Source organism: Rosa chinensis, chromosome 4, assembly GCF_002994745.2.
Source record: "Rosa chinensis cultivar Old Blush chromosome 4, RchiOBHm-V2, whole genome shotgun sequence".
Classification (NCBI taxonomy): domain Eukaryota; kingdom Viridiplantae; phylum Streptophyta; class Magnoliopsida; order Rosales; family Rosaceae; genus Rosa; species Rosa chinensis.
The window spans coordinates 49,251,931-49,269,763 of NC_037091.1; the positions used below are offsets into that span (position 1 = coordinate 49,251,931).

At 40.1% G+C, this 17,833-nt stretch overlaps 3 protein-coding genes across 4 annotated transcripts; 1 reads left to right on the top strand and 2 right to left on the bottom strand.

Moving 5' to 3' along the window:
- Positions 1-7,020: 7,020 nt before the first annotated feature.
- Positions 7,021-10,605, bottom strand: LOC112201088. 2 transcript variants are annotated; one of them, XM_024342102.2, is made up of 2 exons: positions 9,880-10,605; positions 7,021-7,281 (listed from the first exon to the last, which is right to left on the bottom strand). In XM_024342102.2, exon 1 carries the CDS (start codon positions 10,484-10,486, stop codon positions 9,884-9,886), a length of 603 nt encoding a protein of 200 aa, XP_024197870.1. In that variant the 5' UTR covers positions 10,487-10,605; the 3' UTR covers positions 7,021-7,281; positions 9,880-9,883. The 2 variants fall into 2 exon arrangements, with proteins under 2 accessions (XP_024197870.1, XP_040375293.1); XM_040519359.1 differs by lacking the exon at positions 7,021-7,281 and adding an exon at positions 8,644-8,660.
- A 1,265-nt stretch (positions 10,606-11,870) lies between these two features.
- On the bottom strand, positions 11,871-14,312 carry LOC121052866 (zinc finger BED domain-containing protein DAYSLEEPER-like). The gene is made up of 4 exons (XM_040518783.1): positions 14,298-14,312; positions 12,947-13,913; positions 12,082-12,779; positions 11,871-11,984 (listed from the first exon to the last, which is right to left on the bottom strand). The coding sequence occupies exons 1-4, from the start codon at positions 14,310-14,312 to the stop codon at positions 11,871-11,873; spliced, it is 1,794 nt and encodes a 597-aa protein (XP_040374717.1).
- Positions 14,313-15,552: 1,240 nt separating this feature from the next.
- On the top strand, positions 15,553-17,570 carry LOC112197997 (60S ribosomal protein L19-3). Its single transcript, XM_024338979.2, has 5 exons — positions 15,553-15,721; positions 16,345-16,467; positions 16,555-16,868; positions 17,129-17,175; positions 17,283-17,570. Exons 1-5 carry the CDS (start codon positions 15,610-15,612, stop codon positions 17,308-17,310), a joined length of 624 nt encoding a protein of 207 aa, XP_024194747.1. The 5' UTR covers positions 15,553-15,609; the 3' UTR covers positions 17,311-17,570.
- Positions 17,571-17,833: the final 263 nt, after the last annotated feature.

The window sequence follows — 17,833 nt, forward strand, 5'->3', positions numbered from 1 at the left end:
CTCAGACTGAGAGTCAAGACAGACGGGATCTCAATGAAAGAAGAAATGCAAGAATTGGCAATAGTATACAGAGTGTACTATAAACTGATGAGCACCACAGTGGAACCAAAGACAAGGATCTCCAACATCCCTGGTCTCACTACTGGATTCCTCACCAGCCAGAAAAACCATTCACAGCAGATTCATAAGGTTGCTTGGAATGAAGTAACTTTTCCTCTTGAATGGAAACTGTCCGGTCCAAAAAAGCTGCCGGAAAGAGCAAAAGCAAAGATCTACGAGAGTAGACGCACTGGAGAAATCAGCCTCAACTTTGAAGATCACAGGAAAAGTGATGTCTGTCCTGAAAACATCAGGATAAACAGCAGTCTTCTGAGAAGAAGCTACAGCACCAGAGAAACCGGTGTCAGTGGTACAAAACCCACTGTTGAAGAACCAATATCAGAAGAAGATCTGGAAGCTGATCTATGCAGACCAGTCCATATGCTCAGAGCTGAGAAGCTCTATGATCTTTACAAAGAAGCTGAGAATTGTGAAAGTCCTGAACGATTAGAAAAACTAATCGAGGAAATGAAAGAATTCAAATGCAGAAAGACAAGAAAAGTCTTTCCTTATCAAGATGTTGAAATGGAAGAAGGAGGAAGCTCCAGAACTTTCATAAAAAAAGAAACAAGGGAAATAAAACTCCCAGTTCAGAAAGCCCCCACGGGTAAAAAAGGAGAAAGAAATTCTCAAAGATTCGTCCCCGAGGACAATCTGCCAAGAGTTCCGATCACGAACTACGGCATCTGGTTGAATCTAGACAAGAGTCTAGACAAAAGAAAAACCATTGACCAATGGGTAGATAGCCTGATGATGGCTTCTGCACTGACCCTTGGAAAATTTGAAGCACCAGATTTGCAGGTGTACTATGAAACTACTCTCACTGGAGTAGCAAAAAAGTACTACCTATCTTTCAAGGAAACTACCAGAGGAAGAGACTGGCTTGAAGAGATAAAAAATTCAAAGTCTCCGTATGATTTTGCAGTACCCCTGTACGATCAATTCTGTGGAGATCTCTCAAATCTGAGTGAGAAAGCCAAAGAAACGGCAAAGTCGAATATCTATGCTCTCAAGATCTGTGACATGAGATATTTCGAAGAATACCTGAATGAATTTCAGGAATATTACTGTACAATTGGTGAACTAGAGAATACTGATCTAGTTAATCTGTTGCACAGAAAGCTCCCTGAACCATGGAGAACAGCTGTGAGAGAAAGCATAGCTGACAAACCAATTGAACGATTTTCAATTGGAGGAATTGCCGACAGAATCCGGCAACTACTGAAGGAGCAATGCAAAGCCAATCTTAGAGCTAAGATGGCCAAGAAGCAACTCAAAGGAGTTGAAAATTTCTGCTACGGAATACTGGATATGCCCACAAACTGGGGATGTCATGAATCCAAATTCCACAGAAAGAAGAAAAAAGAAAAATATTACTCGAAAAAATTCAAAAAGAGTAATCAGAGAAAGAATTGGAGATTCAAGAAGAGCTCCAATTACAAGAAGCAACAGGATGAAGATCCAAAAAAGAAATTCTTCAAGAAAAAGAAGAATACTCAGCAGCATAAACAACCTAGCAAGAAAGCTTGCAGATGTTGGTTGTGTAAAGCTGAAGGGCACTATGCCAATGAATGCCCGGAAAAGGGTAACAGATCTACTAAAGCTCTCTTTGAAGAATATGAGCAAATAGTAGAGGTAGCAAACATGAAAGGCTACGAAATAGCCTATTCTGATGATGAAGATGACGACAGGTCAGTCTATTCTGCCTGGTCTGAAGAAGAAGAAAGTTCATCAGAAGAGTCTGAGATAGATTCTGAAGTAGAGTACTTCGAATCCAGACAAATGAACGTTTTGAAAGTCAAAAACTGGGAAGAAAGCAAGACAGAATCCTTCATGTCTTCTTATCAGGTGAACCCTGGTTCATTCGTCTGTGACTACTGCTTATGTCACGAGAAGAATGGTCTCCCTATGTTCTGTGAAGAATCTAAAAAGACGTATCACAAAGAATGCTTCATAGCTGAAGCACGAAGAAAAACCAAGAATGGTCTTGTCAGCCAATGGGTTGAGCAAGAATATGAAGAGTATTTCGCTGAGAAAAAAGCGAAAGAAGTTGAAACTCTGTTCCAGGAAACCATGGAACAAACAAAGAATGTTGCAACGACTGTAGTCCAAGAAACGACTATGGAACAACCATCTTCCTCAGAAATAAAGGAAGAAATCATCGGTGAAGAAACAATCGATGAAGATATTGAACTGGTTGAAATACCAGAAAATGAAGCAAAAGAAGAACTGAAACCACCAGAAATGTTCATCTCTTAGAAAGACAAGAGATAGCTGCGGATACTGATACATGGGATCTACTTGGCCAACCTTCCGGCAAGTTTGATTACAAGGTCAGATATGATCCTCCCCCCTGGTTCAGTAATCCAGACAGCAAGAAGATAACTCCTACAGATTGGGATGATGATGACAAATCACCCACTCAGGAAAATGTTCCAGAAGAATGTAAGCCATTCACTCCAACGGAACAAGCTCAAGAAAATGAGCTTCACCAATCGAAAGTCGTCTCTACTAGTAGATACAGCAACTACATAGAGATCGGACTCAAGTTCCCTGATCACAGGAAATATCATCTACATGCTTTTGTAGATAATGGATCAGGCTTTACTGTTGCAAAGAGATTTGCAATTCCAGAAGAACTCTGGAAGGAAGACAAGAAAAAGTCAGCTACTGGCGTTACATTCGATGGAAGCCATCTCACCATGAAGAAAGTAGCAAAAAATGTTCATATCACCATTGGTGGAGGAACATTTATCATCCAGAATGTTTGGCAGTCTGAAGGCCAAGGATCTGATTTCTTGTTGGGCAATGATTTTATTCTCCAACAACGATTCATTCAGGATGAAGAAGCGATAGGCTTCAGAAAAGGAGAACGGGTGTTCTGGGCTGACCGCCTCCCACATGCATTCAGTGTGACCGGTCCCGGTTTTACTACTCAGTATCAGAGATCGCAACAGAATAGTGGTGATCTTACCCCCTACAAACCCAAATTTCAACCCATACTCCAAATCAAACAACAAGAAGAACTGCTTGTTGAAGAATCTTCAGAAGAAGAAGAAAAAGCTAGTGAAGATGAAGAAGCTAGTTTCATCCATGAGCACAACCTCAAGCACTTTCAGAACAAGCTTGAGTCTCAACAAACTCCCACTCTTGACAAAATCAAGAAACTACTCGAGCAGAATGTGGATACAAATCCTCAGAAGTTTTGGGAAAAAGACCCAGTGGTCTGTGAATTGAGATTGCATGACATGAATGCTATCTGTCATGTCAAAGCCATTCCTCAGTACAAAGAGGAAGATCAAAAAGAATTCAGAAGTGATATTGAAGATCTCCTGAAGAAGAGATTAATTCAACCTTCCACTAGCCCTCATCATGCTCCAGCATTCTACGTGAGAAATCATGCAGAGAATCTAAGAGGAAAAGCTAGAATGGTTATTGACTATAGAGATGTCAATAAGAAGACTGTCAAAGACGGATATCAAATCGCTCAAGTCAGAGTCCTGATCAACCAGCTCAGAGGAGCTAAAGTCTTTTCGAAATTCGATGCAAAGTCGGGTTTCTGGCAGGTCAAGATGCATCCTGAGAGTGTACCTCTCACTGCATTTGGAACACCACAAGGTCATTACGAGTGGCTAGTAATGCCTTTTGGTCTCAAGCAAGCTCCCTCAATCTTTCAAAGAAAGATGGACAACATCTTCAAGCATGTAGCGGAGTTCTGCGTCGTCTATATAGATGACATCCTGGTCTTCTCCAAAAACAGAGAAGAACACATGAAGCACCTCCACAAGGTAGCAAAGCTGATAGTCCAGCATGGAATTATCCTAGGCAAGAAGAAAATCTTCTTTATCCTCGATGAAGTTGATTTCCTAGGATTAAACATCAAGAATGGAGTCATAAAGCTCCAACCTCACATCCTTGAAAAGATCTGGAAGTTCCCAGACAAAATCCCTGATGCTAAGAGTCTAGAGAGATTCCTTGGTGTCATAAATTATGGGAGAGATTTCATCCCTAGAATCTCAGGGTTAACAGCAATGTTATCTCCCAAGACAAGTTCCAAAAGAAAATGGAACTTCACAGAAGATGATGAAAAGATCGTGAAGTAGATAAAAGACCTCTGCAAGAACCTCCCTCCTCTTCAACAACCAGAAGAGAATGATGAAATTATCCTCCAGACAGATGCGAGCGATAATTACTGGTCCGGTGTTGTTCTGGCGAGAGCGCCTGGAACTAACATTGAAAAGATCTGCAAATTTTGTAGTGGCAAGTTCAGCCCTGCAGAACTGAATTATCCCACAGGGGAAAAAGAGATTTTAGCTGTCAAGAAAACAATTTTAAATTCTCCAGCTTATCTGGGAAAAACCTTTACTGTCCGCACCGATTGTGCTAGAGTAAAGAATTTTAAAAATTTTAAACTTGACAAAGCTGCTGATAGAGGAAGATTAGCCAACTGGCAATTGTTTCTTAACCAATATGATTATACTGTTGAATTAATTGCAGGAAACAAGAACTATCTTCCAGACGCATTGACCAGAGAACTGGCAATGTTCAGCCAAAGAGAAGACGACGAAGGTCGTAATCCCAGAAGCAGAAGGACTGGGAAAGAACAGGAATCTGAAGAAGATCCAAAAGAAACCAAGGAGAAAATCCTTAAAAGGTTTCTGCTAAGCTCAAAAGGCTTGGCCTCAACTGATCAATCCCAGGGTAAAGGATTGGCTAGCCCGTCTCAAACGGCAGACGGTAAAGGCACATCAAGACCGTTGACGGCTGCTGCTTTGCCAAAAAGCAGACCAACTCCTAGTGGAGTTATAAATGTTTTTAATTACGAATTAAGAACTTTTGATACTCCTGTGTTCAGAACTGGCAGGAGACTAGCGTATCACCAGAAGGCAATCCTGGACAATCTCTTATTTGCCTTTCAAGAAAGAAGCAGTGGATTAATGTTCCCAGCTCTGTTTGCATTAGCTGAAGAACTCTACGAGAATGGTAGACCACAAGGAGAAGAGCTTCATACACAGCAGAGTGCTGTAAGGAAAGAAAAACTATCCTTCCTTGAAAGTCCAGAAAGTGCTAGGGTCCCTATCATAGCACTCAATGAATCAGATTGGTATGAATTCCATAATCTGATAGGAAGGCACAATCCTGAAAACCTAGTTCCTCCAACCCTCTTTATTGTCTCAGGACCATATGTTGGAAGATACCTGGTAAATGTTCAGAGTGAACATCCTCAAGAACACAAGCTATGGCTTGTTGAAAATGGTTTTGTCCATAATTTATGGACTAAAACTAATGATGATCTAAGAGGCTTGCCGCCTATTATTGTCAACACGGTCAAGAACATCAGAAAAGACAACTGTATGCTTCGTCTGAAGTTCAGATCCACACCTCCTGAATGGATCCAGAAGACAGATGGTGAAGTTGAATATCTTCCTCCATATCATTATGTGAGAATTATTCAAAGAAGATATCTTCAACCAGCCTGTGTAGCATACAACGGCCAACCAAATTCTAGCATTCCCTGGATGAAGGCCATGGCTCTTGACTACATCAAAAAGATCATCTCTGAAGACAGCAACAACACATTCCTGGCAGCAGGAGAAAAGACAATTATCACTGCTTACGATCATCCTGACGTAGTCAGCAGCGATATATTCCTATCTCTAACCAGAAAAGAGATAGACTCGACAATGGCATGCATGCGTTGGGTGGAAAAGCTTGAAAATGACAACCACTACAAGATGTATGTTGATACAGACGTCGAGGATAATGCAACAACAACTCGCATGGCCCAGACAGACAACAACTCCTTTGTCTTTGGCCACCATTCTGAAACGGACGAGAACATGTGAAGCTACAGGTGAAGAATCAGCACCAAAATAGCAACTGTAGAACTTTAGACTTTTCTAAAGCTACTTTTGCTTTTTCCTTTTCAAAAAGAAAAGGTTAAGTGAAAAACATTTCACTTTTTCCTTTTGCTTTTCCCTGACCGACCTCCACCAGCAGGAGCACTACGAAAAGCAGAAGTCACGGAGTTGTCCTGTACATTTTTGTATTTTGAATTCTAGTTTGAGTTCCGCTCCCTATATAAGGAGCTTCAGCTTCTCTTAGAAGGCATTCGAAGTTTAGATCAGAAAAACTCCTCTGATAATAAAAATAGTAGAATAGCAGTGTGCTTCCCTTCCTATCTAGGTGTGAAGTAGTGAGCTTCCATTACAAGTAAGTAACTGGTCTCATTCTTATGAATAGCTAAACAGCTTTTGCTGTTTACCTGAGAATGAGGCTCTGATTGTTTAAAGTTTTATATGTATATTTAAATAAATAAATTCAGATGGATGTTCACCCACTTCTTTAATTTATAAAATGTTTATGTCATTATCTTTACATATTGTAATCATCTTTATCATGCATAGTTTACTATGTCAAAGTTTGAACATTCGAATGCATGCATCCCATGGAAAGCTAAAGTTCTAAAGCCTTACTGTTCAGCCAAAAGAATCAGTCTTAAAACAGAAAAATTAGGACAAGCAGCAGTGATTCCGCCCTGTGAGTAGCCGTTTAGACAGGAAGTCGTTAGGCGAAATGTGGCATGTTGAAGGCTAGTCTTGTTTTTGTTTTAATGTTTTTTGTTGTTTCCTTTTGACTGAATAGAACGGTAGAAGAATCTAAGGTCAACATAGGATACAGATGGCATTTGTTTGTTAAAACTATCCCTGTTAGTCTTTGACTTTTGTCAATAGTGAAATACCAAAGTGTTGGGCAGTTGGGAAAAATACCAAGGATTTTTGGGTATGCGGGAATTACCCCTTTTTTGATCCCGCCGCAGAGATCTACTCTTTAATGTATTTAACTTTTTAAAAAAAAATTATTTAACTTTAGAAAGAAAAAAAATTTCTTTTTAACTGTCACTTCACATTAAGAAATGACTGCTCCATTAGATGAGGTAACAAGTTCGGTCTTTCCTCTCCAAGATCAACAACGCATCACTGAAGATGTGCGCACATGAGAACCCGGAAGCCAAGGAAAGCATCTCCATCAAAAACCAAATGAAAATGTTGCAAGCACAGACAGCGATTTGAAATAAAAGTTGGTGGTCAACCTCAAGTCACAAGCACCGGATTACCGACTGCTACTCACAGAGTCACAGGCACATAATTATTGACTTAACAAACGCTTGATTCCATTTGTCTGCAGAACCCCCAACGCCGAAAGAAAGGAAACGTAAAAATTAAAAAAAGAAGAACGCAAGTGAGAAAAGGATGTAAAAGAAAGCAATTGAAAGTTTGTAACCACTAACCACTAGTAATTAGTAAATAATTTCCAAGCATCAACGAATAAGCATCAACGAATACTTATCTACTAAAAGAATAAAATAAAATAATTTTTCCTCTGTCCTTGCCGTTGCCTTTTCAAGACTCAATAGTCAAAGAAGGTTTAAAACGAATGATGATTCATTGCATAAACTTACATTCATGAATCCATGTACAGCACCATTCATAACCCCTTGATATCGTTCTACTCTTATCTTAGATAGATGTTTACTTTCTCAGATATAAATTCTAGACTAACTACTATAAAATGAAAACTGTATATGAGTCGGGCACTGGTAATTATCATAAGCCTGTCAATCCTAAATCCATCTTGAGCTCTATTTCTAAACAAATGCAAGAGAAGAAAATTGTCTTGTGAGAATGTGACTTCATCGCTCCCGCACCTACTAAACTGATTATTTCTCACTGATAAAGGAAAGGGCTCTGATAGTCATACTGGAACCACCACTAAATTAGACTACAAATAAAGGGAACTAGAAAGCTTTGCCTAGCTAAGCCAAAAAAACTATTGCAATGTCAATTTCTAGATGTAGGTTGGTGCAGCACTTGGACAAAAACAAAGGGAAGGATGCATGAACCAAAGCAAGAACCACGTCTCTAAATCCTGGTGGGTCCTTAACCTAGGTGCCTAGGATAGCTGAAAATCATAATCTATCAGTATCTTAACCCACTAGATTTTTTCCTTATCCTTCGGCCAATTAAATATAATCTTTATTGGAACTATATATGCTCCTGAAAGTCATTTAGAACTACTGTTCATGTCAGCTGACTCAGCTGACCTTCCGAATCATCATCTAGGACATTTTCTGAAAGGAATCATAGCCAAGTTCACTACCAAAAAGACCAAGTGAAGAGAATGAAGTGTTCAACTTGGCAGTTAACTAATAAGTAGTTGCACGAAAAAATAAAAAGTAGTTGCACTTAAGGGTCCCAAAATATATCACTAAAGAATTCTTTTTACTTAACAGTAACTGCAGATTGCAAACTTATAACATTAAAGCTAAATTGCAAATTGTAACGATTACAAATCTTCAACAGTCCCTGACAAACGATAAAGAAAATAGCTGCTGAGACATATACTCCTACTATTCACATCATAATCCTAAATACAGGTAGCAAAATAGCACAGGTAACAGATTAGGCATAAACAAAATGTCATCAATCCAGAAGACTACTTGCAGCATTATTTGAATTGAATTGAAATTAAAATCCAATTTGCATGCAAACACAGTCATCCTGCATCGTAAACTAAAACTGAATCATTTGTCACCTTGATAATTTGAGTTTCACTTACAAAGGCACTGTTACGAATCATGAATCTATACAAACTCAAAGAAAACAAAACCTGATCAGAATCATTCAGGATTAGGCTCAAACTTTTTTAACTATTAGAAAACCAACCCTATGGCATCATATCATTTCACAAACCAACACAAAAGAACCAGAAGTTCATAAATGAATTCTAATGCAACAATTTAGGCTATAAATTTCTGCAAGGATATCATTCGGTATAGGTTTTTCCAAGCATATTAAATATTTAATTTGTATCGTTTCTGCAATGCGCAATGCTTTTCACTGAGACCTTTTCTTTCTCTCTTGAGTCTTGACCAAGTTTGTTTCCCCCTCAATAAAGACAACCAGCCATAAGAAGAGAAATGAATGGGGCATCAACTTAACTCACCTTCACCCATCCTCTTCTGGCTTAAGAATCCACCAATCCATAGTGGGAGTACCATCTGGTACCATGCCTTACCAATGATTAACCATCAACCAACACTAAAATAACCATTATTTTACAAGTTGATGATAATACTTAATTAGCTTTCTTTATTTTACTTCTAAGTAACATACAACTGGACTTGACTTAAACTCAGCCAATTCAATATTCACACTATCATTGACAATAATTCACATTTATCATAGACAATAATAATAGTATAAAGAACCAAATCTAAACAGAAGTATTACCGAGGCCTCAACAACAACAACTTATACCTCCATCTTTGGATCATGGTCTACACATCAACTTTTTACCCTAAAAAGTCACACTTTCAAATGCTTATATTCAAAGCTTTCTTAGATGCAATGAGAAAAGAAGAGGAAGAAAAGGAAAAAAAGAGTTTCCAACGGGGCAAAGGAAAATTCTCGGGGTTTGCACAAGTCTGCTCATCAATTTTCTACCCTAACAAGTCAGCACGACCTTCTCCAATTTGGTACAAAGAACTTCAATTTGTAGTTCTGAAATGCCATTAGCTCATCCTTACACGATCATCAATTCGGGATATACAAATGCATTACTAAATTGACCATACCATCTATTCAGAATACCAATCGAAAATATATACGATATATATATATACAAATTGAGCATCAAATGAATACCCAAACAAACACAGAAATTAAACCCAAATTCTGATCCAGTTTATACATTGAGCAGGTGAGAACGAAACAATACCGAGTCAGCAGACCGAAGCCAATCTCATAGGCACCTTCTCTCTCTCCGCATCGCCTAACCCATCCGCCACGATTCGAATCACCCTCTTGAAAGCAAAGTGCACGCAATTCGAAAGCGCAATCCAACCCATCACCTCGTAGACGAAATCGAACGCCGGATCGGACCGCGACGACGACGAATCATCCCAATTATGCCCTCCGAATCTATCGAAATTCCAACCCCCGCCGCCGCCGCCGCCCCATCCGCCGTTGAAAAACGGGCCGTCGCCGCCGAAGAACCCGCCGTCCTCCTCGCCGCCGCCGTCGTTGGAGTCGTCGCCGCTCGACGATCTCCGCCTGGTGCGCCGCTTCTTGCGGAGGAGGGTGCGGGTGGCGGTTTTGTAGGAGTTGGAACGCACGCGCGGCGGAGCGACGGCGTCGATGGGGAAGATGAAGGCGGAGATCTGGAGGGAGTTGGACGGTGGGGATTCGTCGGGGTGGGAATCGGCGACGGAGATTTGGTTGGTGGAGGTGAGGTGATGGTTGCGAATCGGGAAATTTGAGAACCCTAGACCCTGCGCGGGGGTGCTGGCTACTGAAACGGCGTCGTAGAGGAGGGAGATGTCCATGGTTGGGAATTCGATTTCGGGTGAAATCGAATTGGTTTGAATTGGTGAATTTTTGTTTATGACTTTTTTTTTTCTTGCCGGGGAAGTGCGGGAAAATAAGGAGGGCAAAACGGACAGAAAGAAGGGAACAGAGGAAATAGTCAAATTGGGGAATGCAAGAGAGAATTGGAGACAGCTGTGTAAAGACCACGTGTTGTTGGCGGGTGGCTATTGTACAATATTGAAATGTAGGACTACCACGTATTATTTACGGATGAGTCGGCCACTCGGACATGGTAAATACATCCAATTTACTAGCAGTACATCCTCATAAGAATTGTAGTAACCGTAAAACTCTCAACTTCTTGTAAAACCTAGTAGTAACCGTAAAACTCTTTGTTGTCAATAGGCTTGGGATCGGTTTGACTCGGCTCGGTAACATGCATATACCGATACCGATACCGAGTTTGAAGTCGGCTCGGTTCGGTTCGGGACGCCGGAAACTCAGCTGCCATACCGATTAGGCCCAAAGTCAATCGGTTCGGTACCAATCGGTACCACCTGTTTTGAATAGCAAAATTTCTAGAAACCTGATAAAATGCAGCATTGTAAATTTGCAAACATCTCTAATTAGTTCTCCAATGAACTTCATGCACATTTCTGTCCAAAATGCAGATCAAAGCAGAACTTGGAACTACAAGTTAAACCACAGTAGCAAGTTCTGCAGAAATAAAGAACTTAATATTACATGTTCTAAACCTAACAGCTTAATATTACATGGAAATGTTCAGAAACCAGTTAACCACAGTAGCAAACTAGCAATTGAAATAAGTTCATGAAAATATGAAAGAGTCCATCTTTGCAGCATAAACCAGAAAGTCAGAAACTGATCACATCAAGGCAATAGGCATCAACTGTTTTCTGAATCATCAGACACCATTTCATCCTCGGAGTCATCTTCACTGAGTTGAACAACTTCATCATTAGTTCCAATACCATTCTTTCCCTTAGCTTTTGGAGGAGGACAAGAGGTTGAAGAGGCTGAGGTTACATGATCTACATACCAAAGTACAAAACACAAGAAACTATAGTCAGAATGTAAAAAATAAATGCAGAAACTGAAATGTAAAAACTAAAAAGGGAAAACTGAAAACTAAAAAAACAAACACACAAAGTTAAAAATTTGCACCTTTCTCACACTTTTCATAGAACTCATAATCTTTGATGCATGGTTCATCTTCTATGCAGCTAATATCATTCCCCCTCAACCAACTTTGTAGACAAATCAATGCTTCGACAGATTTAGGAGTCAATGAACTCCTAAAGTTGTCGATTACTCTCCCTCCGGTGCTAAAAGCGGACTCCGATGCAACTGTCGAAACTTGAACAGCTAACACATCTTTGGCTATTGCTTGAAGTATAGGGTACTTGGCTCCATTGATCTTCCACCATAACAGAATCGGGAACTCGAACCCTTCCTTCTCACTTGTGAATTCAAGAGGGTCCAACAAGTATTTGTCTACTTCATGTGAAACCACAGCCACATCAAGCTCAGAAACTACTTTCCTCCAATCATTGATGTAAGATTGTCTTCCTCTGCTGCCGGTGCTTGTTACAGTGCTTTGTGAAGATGAGCTTTCAACCTCTATTTGACCTCTCTTCTTTGCAGGGGCCTCCTTTGGTGCATACTCTTCATACAAGGACATCAACACATCACGTAACTCCGTCGTTTTAGTCCGCACATCTTCCAATTCAAACCCTTCATTTGTCAAAAGATGAGTTACATGCCTTAGCTTGAATCTAGGATCAAGGATCAGCCCCATAAACACCAAGGGATTCAAATCCCGAAAGCCACCATAATACTTGATGAATTTGGACCTCATATTTTCTGCCATATCACTCAAAACCTTCTGGGTGTCCAAACCTGTTGCAATTTCTGGTTCTATGAAGAGCTTGCTAATCTCCGATTCGATTGACAACACATCATGAAAAGTGGTATGAATTGTGGGCCCATTACTTGCACTAACTCTTAGAGTTACTTCATAAAATACCCTAAGAAACTGCACAAACACTTCCGCCTTATCCCATTCATCCTCGGATGGAGGCCCCACTCTAGGCCTCTTGCTTTTACTTGGAACCAAATTCCCATCCTCATCATACTCTTCGTCAGGCTCTTTGAAATAGGCTGAAAAGCCGCTGTCCGGTTGCTCCTCCATCCTTGCAAAGGCTGCTTTGAACTTCAAGGCAGCTTCCTTAAGAATGTTGAATTCCACCTCGTGGGAACATCCATAACAACCAATCCTCTGCAAGGGATCTGTTCCAGTTCTACACATGCCTTAAAACTATCTAACCTTGCTGGTGAAGACCTAACAAACTTCACCGCATTTCTAATGGCCAACACTGATCTATTTAGTCTCTTCAACCCACTACCAACAATCAAATTACAAATATGGGCAGTACACCTAACATGCATGTACTTACCCTCTAAGATTGATTCTGGTTTTTCTCTTTTGTTAAGTTTGGACCTAACAAACTCAATAGCACACTTATTGGCTGCTGCATTATCTACTGTGATGGTTAAAACCTTGCTAATCCCCCACTGAAGCAAACATGACTCAATCAAAAGACCTATGGAATTCCCACTATGATTACAAATAGTGCAAAAATTGATTATCCTCTTATGCATTTCCCACTTATCATGAATAAAGTGTGCAGTTAGCACCATGTAGTTGAAATTTTGAACACTTGTCCAAGTGTCAGTGGTTAGGCAGACCCTATAGTGTGCTAAATCAGTTTTCAACTTCTTCTTTGTCTTATCATACAATGTAAGAAAATTTTTAACCAAAGTTTTCCTACAAGGGACCTTAAACATTGGCATTGCAACATGACAAAAATGCCTAAACCCTTGCTTTTCAACGAAGCTAAAAGGAAGCTCATCAACTACAACCATTTCAACACATGCTTTCATAACTTCAAGAGGATTAAATGCTACCATTTTCATAGAATTACCCTTACTTTTATCACCAGCAAGCACTTTCTGATTTTTATCTATCGCTCTCCTTCCGGGATAATACTTACATGATTTGTTTATGAGCCTAATCATCCCTTGAGTCCCATTTTTGTAGGGATCACAAGCATAGTCTCCTAGAGGACCCTTAGGACAATATATACACTTAGCCCTCCTAAATTCTTCTACAATATCTGCTTGACCCTTTACTTTAGTGACTTTTACATCCTTATATTCCTTAAAGTGCTCCCACACCCAACTATGTTTTCTATCAGCTCGAGGATTGTTACTAACCTTGTCAGATGAGGAAGCTGGAGCTCCTCCATCCGTGACATCTTCTTCAGCTCTGTCAGGGATTGAGGGAGAGGTACCAGTTGAAGAAACAACTAGACTAGAATCTCCTTCTTTCTGTCCTTGAGCTTTCTTCTTACCGCTTTTAAACTGAAACAAGTAAATTACACAACAGTCAGGTTACTCGATTACATATAAACATGCAAATGCAATGCAATGCAATGCAATGCAGCTTATGAAGTTATGAACGCGAAAACAGAAAGTACAGAGCCTCAAAGACTTTGGCTTTTTCTACAAACCATTTGTGACCTTGTGACCCGCAAACAACCACAAATGAGGCATAATCAATAACTAAGACCATCTTATCATTGTCAATTTAAATCAACAGAATCCCAAATTCAAATCAACCCCAAATTCAAATCAATCGAGCTACACAATCATGTTGCTACACAATCCCAAATTCAAATCAAGCTACACAATCATGCTGCTACACAATCATGAAAACAGAAAAATCTGAGAAAGTGAGAGACTTACTCCCAGTTTTCCCATCGATTCGGAGTGGGAGGCTTGAAGAATCGAGTTGAAGAAACGAGTTGAAGAATCGATTCCTTGATGGAGGGCAGAGAGGAGTGAGAGCCTTCGAATCTTCGAGGAGGGCAGAGAGGAGTGAGAGAAGAGCGACAGCTTCCGATCTTCGATGGAGTAGAGGAGTGAGAGAAGAGTGAGAGCCTTCGAGTCTTCGATGGAGGAGACTTGGATCGAGTAGGTAGAGCTGTTGTTTCGGTCTCGGTTCTTCGAGAGGCTGAGAGTCTTCGATGGAGGTAAGCAAAGAGGAGTGAGACTGTGAGAGTGAGAGTCTTCGATGGAGGAGAGCAGAGAGGAGTGAGAGGTTGAGAGGCTGGGGCCTGGGAGTCTTCGATGGAGGAGAGAGGCTCGATTTAGGGTTTGGGTGAGTTTGAGAAATGAGAACGGCAGAAGTAACGCGTTTAGGTTTAGCAGTTTAGGGCTAAAATCAACGACAAGTCGTGCGTCCTATTAGAAAATCGGGTCGGGTCGGTCAAAACGGTATGTATTTTACCCATACCGAGGCCGACCCGTTTTCATGCTATTCGGTTCGGGTCGGGTCGGTATTGTGTGGAATTGAAGTTACAGACCGACCCGATTGGTATCGGCCCGGATCGGTCGGATTCGGTTTTTCGGTATGCTATTCCCAGGCCTAGTTGTCAACCAAAAACAAAAAAACCGTAAAACTCTTAGCGATTGGCCAACACTCCCTTTACACTTTGATACTTTAAACTTAATAGTTATTTAATGTATGTCTTGCAACACCAAAACATAGTTCTTTTAGTTGTCGAAATTTCTTATCTTGTTAACAATATTATAACTTTATGAGAGAGCGATCTATTTCATATTTAGTTCATTGTCTTTTAGACCTACACTTATAACCAGGCTTATGACTATATCCTTGACTTTTTCCTTGGGTGTTAAATTGCAAGCTAACTTTAAAATTGTGGCTAATTACACTTCTACTTTTCTCAATCCTACAAATGCCATCTTCACCCATATGTTTAGTTTTTGTCAAACTTTATTGGCATTTTTCTCGTATATTATTGAATATAAATGAATAGTTAGTCAAAGGGTTAGTTAAATTGACAAATACAATTTAGAAGTGGGGTTGAAGAGCTGGTATCATTCTCTTGGGCCTTTAGTGGAGTGGATCTTAGCCCACATTTGTAAACTTGCAGAAACAGAACCGCTAAAAACCCTAACCATATATATCATCCCGGATCTCAATAATAGCCTCCAGGCTCTCTCTTTCCCGTAAAACCCTAGAGGAAGAGCAGCGATGGTGTCGTTGAAGCTCCAGAAGCGGCTAGCTGCGAGCGTCCTCAAGTGCGGACGTGGCAAGGTCTGGCTCGACCCCAATGAAGGCAACGAAATCTCCATGGCCAATTCCAGTACGTATCTCCCTTTTCATTTCAGGCTCTACTCCAATTATTTAGGGCCTTTTTATTGTTTATGGATCCGAGTTAGTTTGATCTGAAAAATCCTTGATTTTTGATCGACGAGTATAGAATTTCCAATAGGCTCTTATGATGCATTGCAATTCTACTGTAACATTTTCTGGCACAACCATTGAGTTTGTTTCATTTTGTGAGTTTTAATGTGTCACTAGTGAATCCATTATCTTATCTTTTGAAAAGCCCATCCGAGATTCTTTATATCGTCACTTTTAGCTTGAAATATTCGAATTGTTTTGTTCTGTGTAATTGTTCCTTGCTTTGGTTTACTTTGGGTTTTCGTATGGTGTAATGCTGGTATATATTGGCTTGTGTTTTCCAAAAGCAATGTCTTACGTTCCGATGATAGAGATGTTGAATGAGATTAAAGAAAGTTCATGATTCCTGGAGTAGTTAATTATCTACTTGCTATGATTTTGCTAAATTTTTGCTTTCCATCTTATTTCAACTACTCTGCCCTTGTGCTATTGCTTTACAATCCAAATAGGGCATTGCATTCTACTTTTTCTTTTGGGTTTCCTATTGGTTTTGATGTCGCAGATGTTTATGACCTTTTGCAGGGCAAAACATTAGGAAGCTCGTGAAGGATGGTTTCGTCATCCGGAAACCAACAAAGATCCACTCCCGTTCTCGTGCTCGGAGAATGGCAGTGGCCAAGAGGAAGGGACGTCACTCTGGATATGGTATGTGTGGTTTATGTTGAATTATTAGGGACATCACTCTAAGCTATCGATGGTAAAGATTACAATGTGCTTTATGAATTTCTCCAGGTAAGCGCAAGGGTACCAGGGAGGCAAGACTGCCAACTAAGATACTCTGGATGAGGAGGATGAGGGTACTGAGGCGCTTGCTCCGTAAGTACCGAGAATCCAAGAAAATTGACAAGCACATGTACCACGACATGTACATGAAGGTGAAGGGTAATGTTTTCAAGAACAAGCGTGTGCTGATGGAGAGTATTCACAAGTCAAAGGCTGAGAAGGCAAGAGAGAAAACTCTGTCCGACCAGTTTGAGGCCAAACGTGCCAAAAACAAGGCTAGCAGAGAGAGGAAGTTGGCTCGTAGGGAGGAACGCTTGGCACAAGTAAGTACAGACATTTATGAATCCACTTGAAATGCCCTATTTATTATCTATATGTAATGACGTGGCTTCTGATTGGAGGGGAAGATCAATATATGAAACAGAATTTGGTTGGTTTCTAGTTTTTCACTATTTTTAAAACATGTTTTTGCTCAATTGGCTAGGATTTAGTGATTTACATGATGCTAGATTAGTTATTTCAAGTTACATGATGCAACCCATGTTATGATGTATTTATGTATTTGGGTTTTTGAACATTGCAGGGACCTGGAGAGAGAGCAGCACCCACACCTGCATCCCAATCTGCTGCGTAAGTTTACTTGAGAATTACTTTTAGCGGTCGATTGGACGCCTTTTTTGGAAATGCAAACCTCCTATCAGTGTACTTATGAAATGCTCTTTTCTTCAACTTTGTAGGGGAGGAGCGAAGAAAGCTAGGAAGTGAGTAGTGATAGACCTCTGCAGTGAGAACACTGAAGAACAATAACTCTGTTAATGCGCTTAATTTCAAATCTATATAGAAGTTATATTTTTTGAGCTACTACTCTAGTTTCTGATCTCGTTGCAAATTTTCCAGTCCAAAACTATGGAACTATATGAGTTGCAGAGTTTCTTTTCTTAATGTTGATTGATGTGTTTGTGACTTTGGCAAACTTCAAACTATCCGTGTTTAAATATATGTTTTGAGAACCCAAGTTCTATTTATTTGCTTTACAGTTCAGCGGTGCTTAATTGCCCGAGTATGGTGTTGAATCTGAATGTGGTATCTGAATTATGAATGATTTTGTGGTTGTTCGAGGAAGGAATAATATGATTATGCCTTCAAGCCCTAGTTTAAGTACCTTTGAGTCATCAGCACGTGTTATTTGAAAGCTAGGTTCAACTGGGCTAGTTGTTTCTGGTTGTCACTGTTTTTATAAAGAGTTACATTGCCTTCTTGATACGGCATTAATCCATGCCAACCAGAT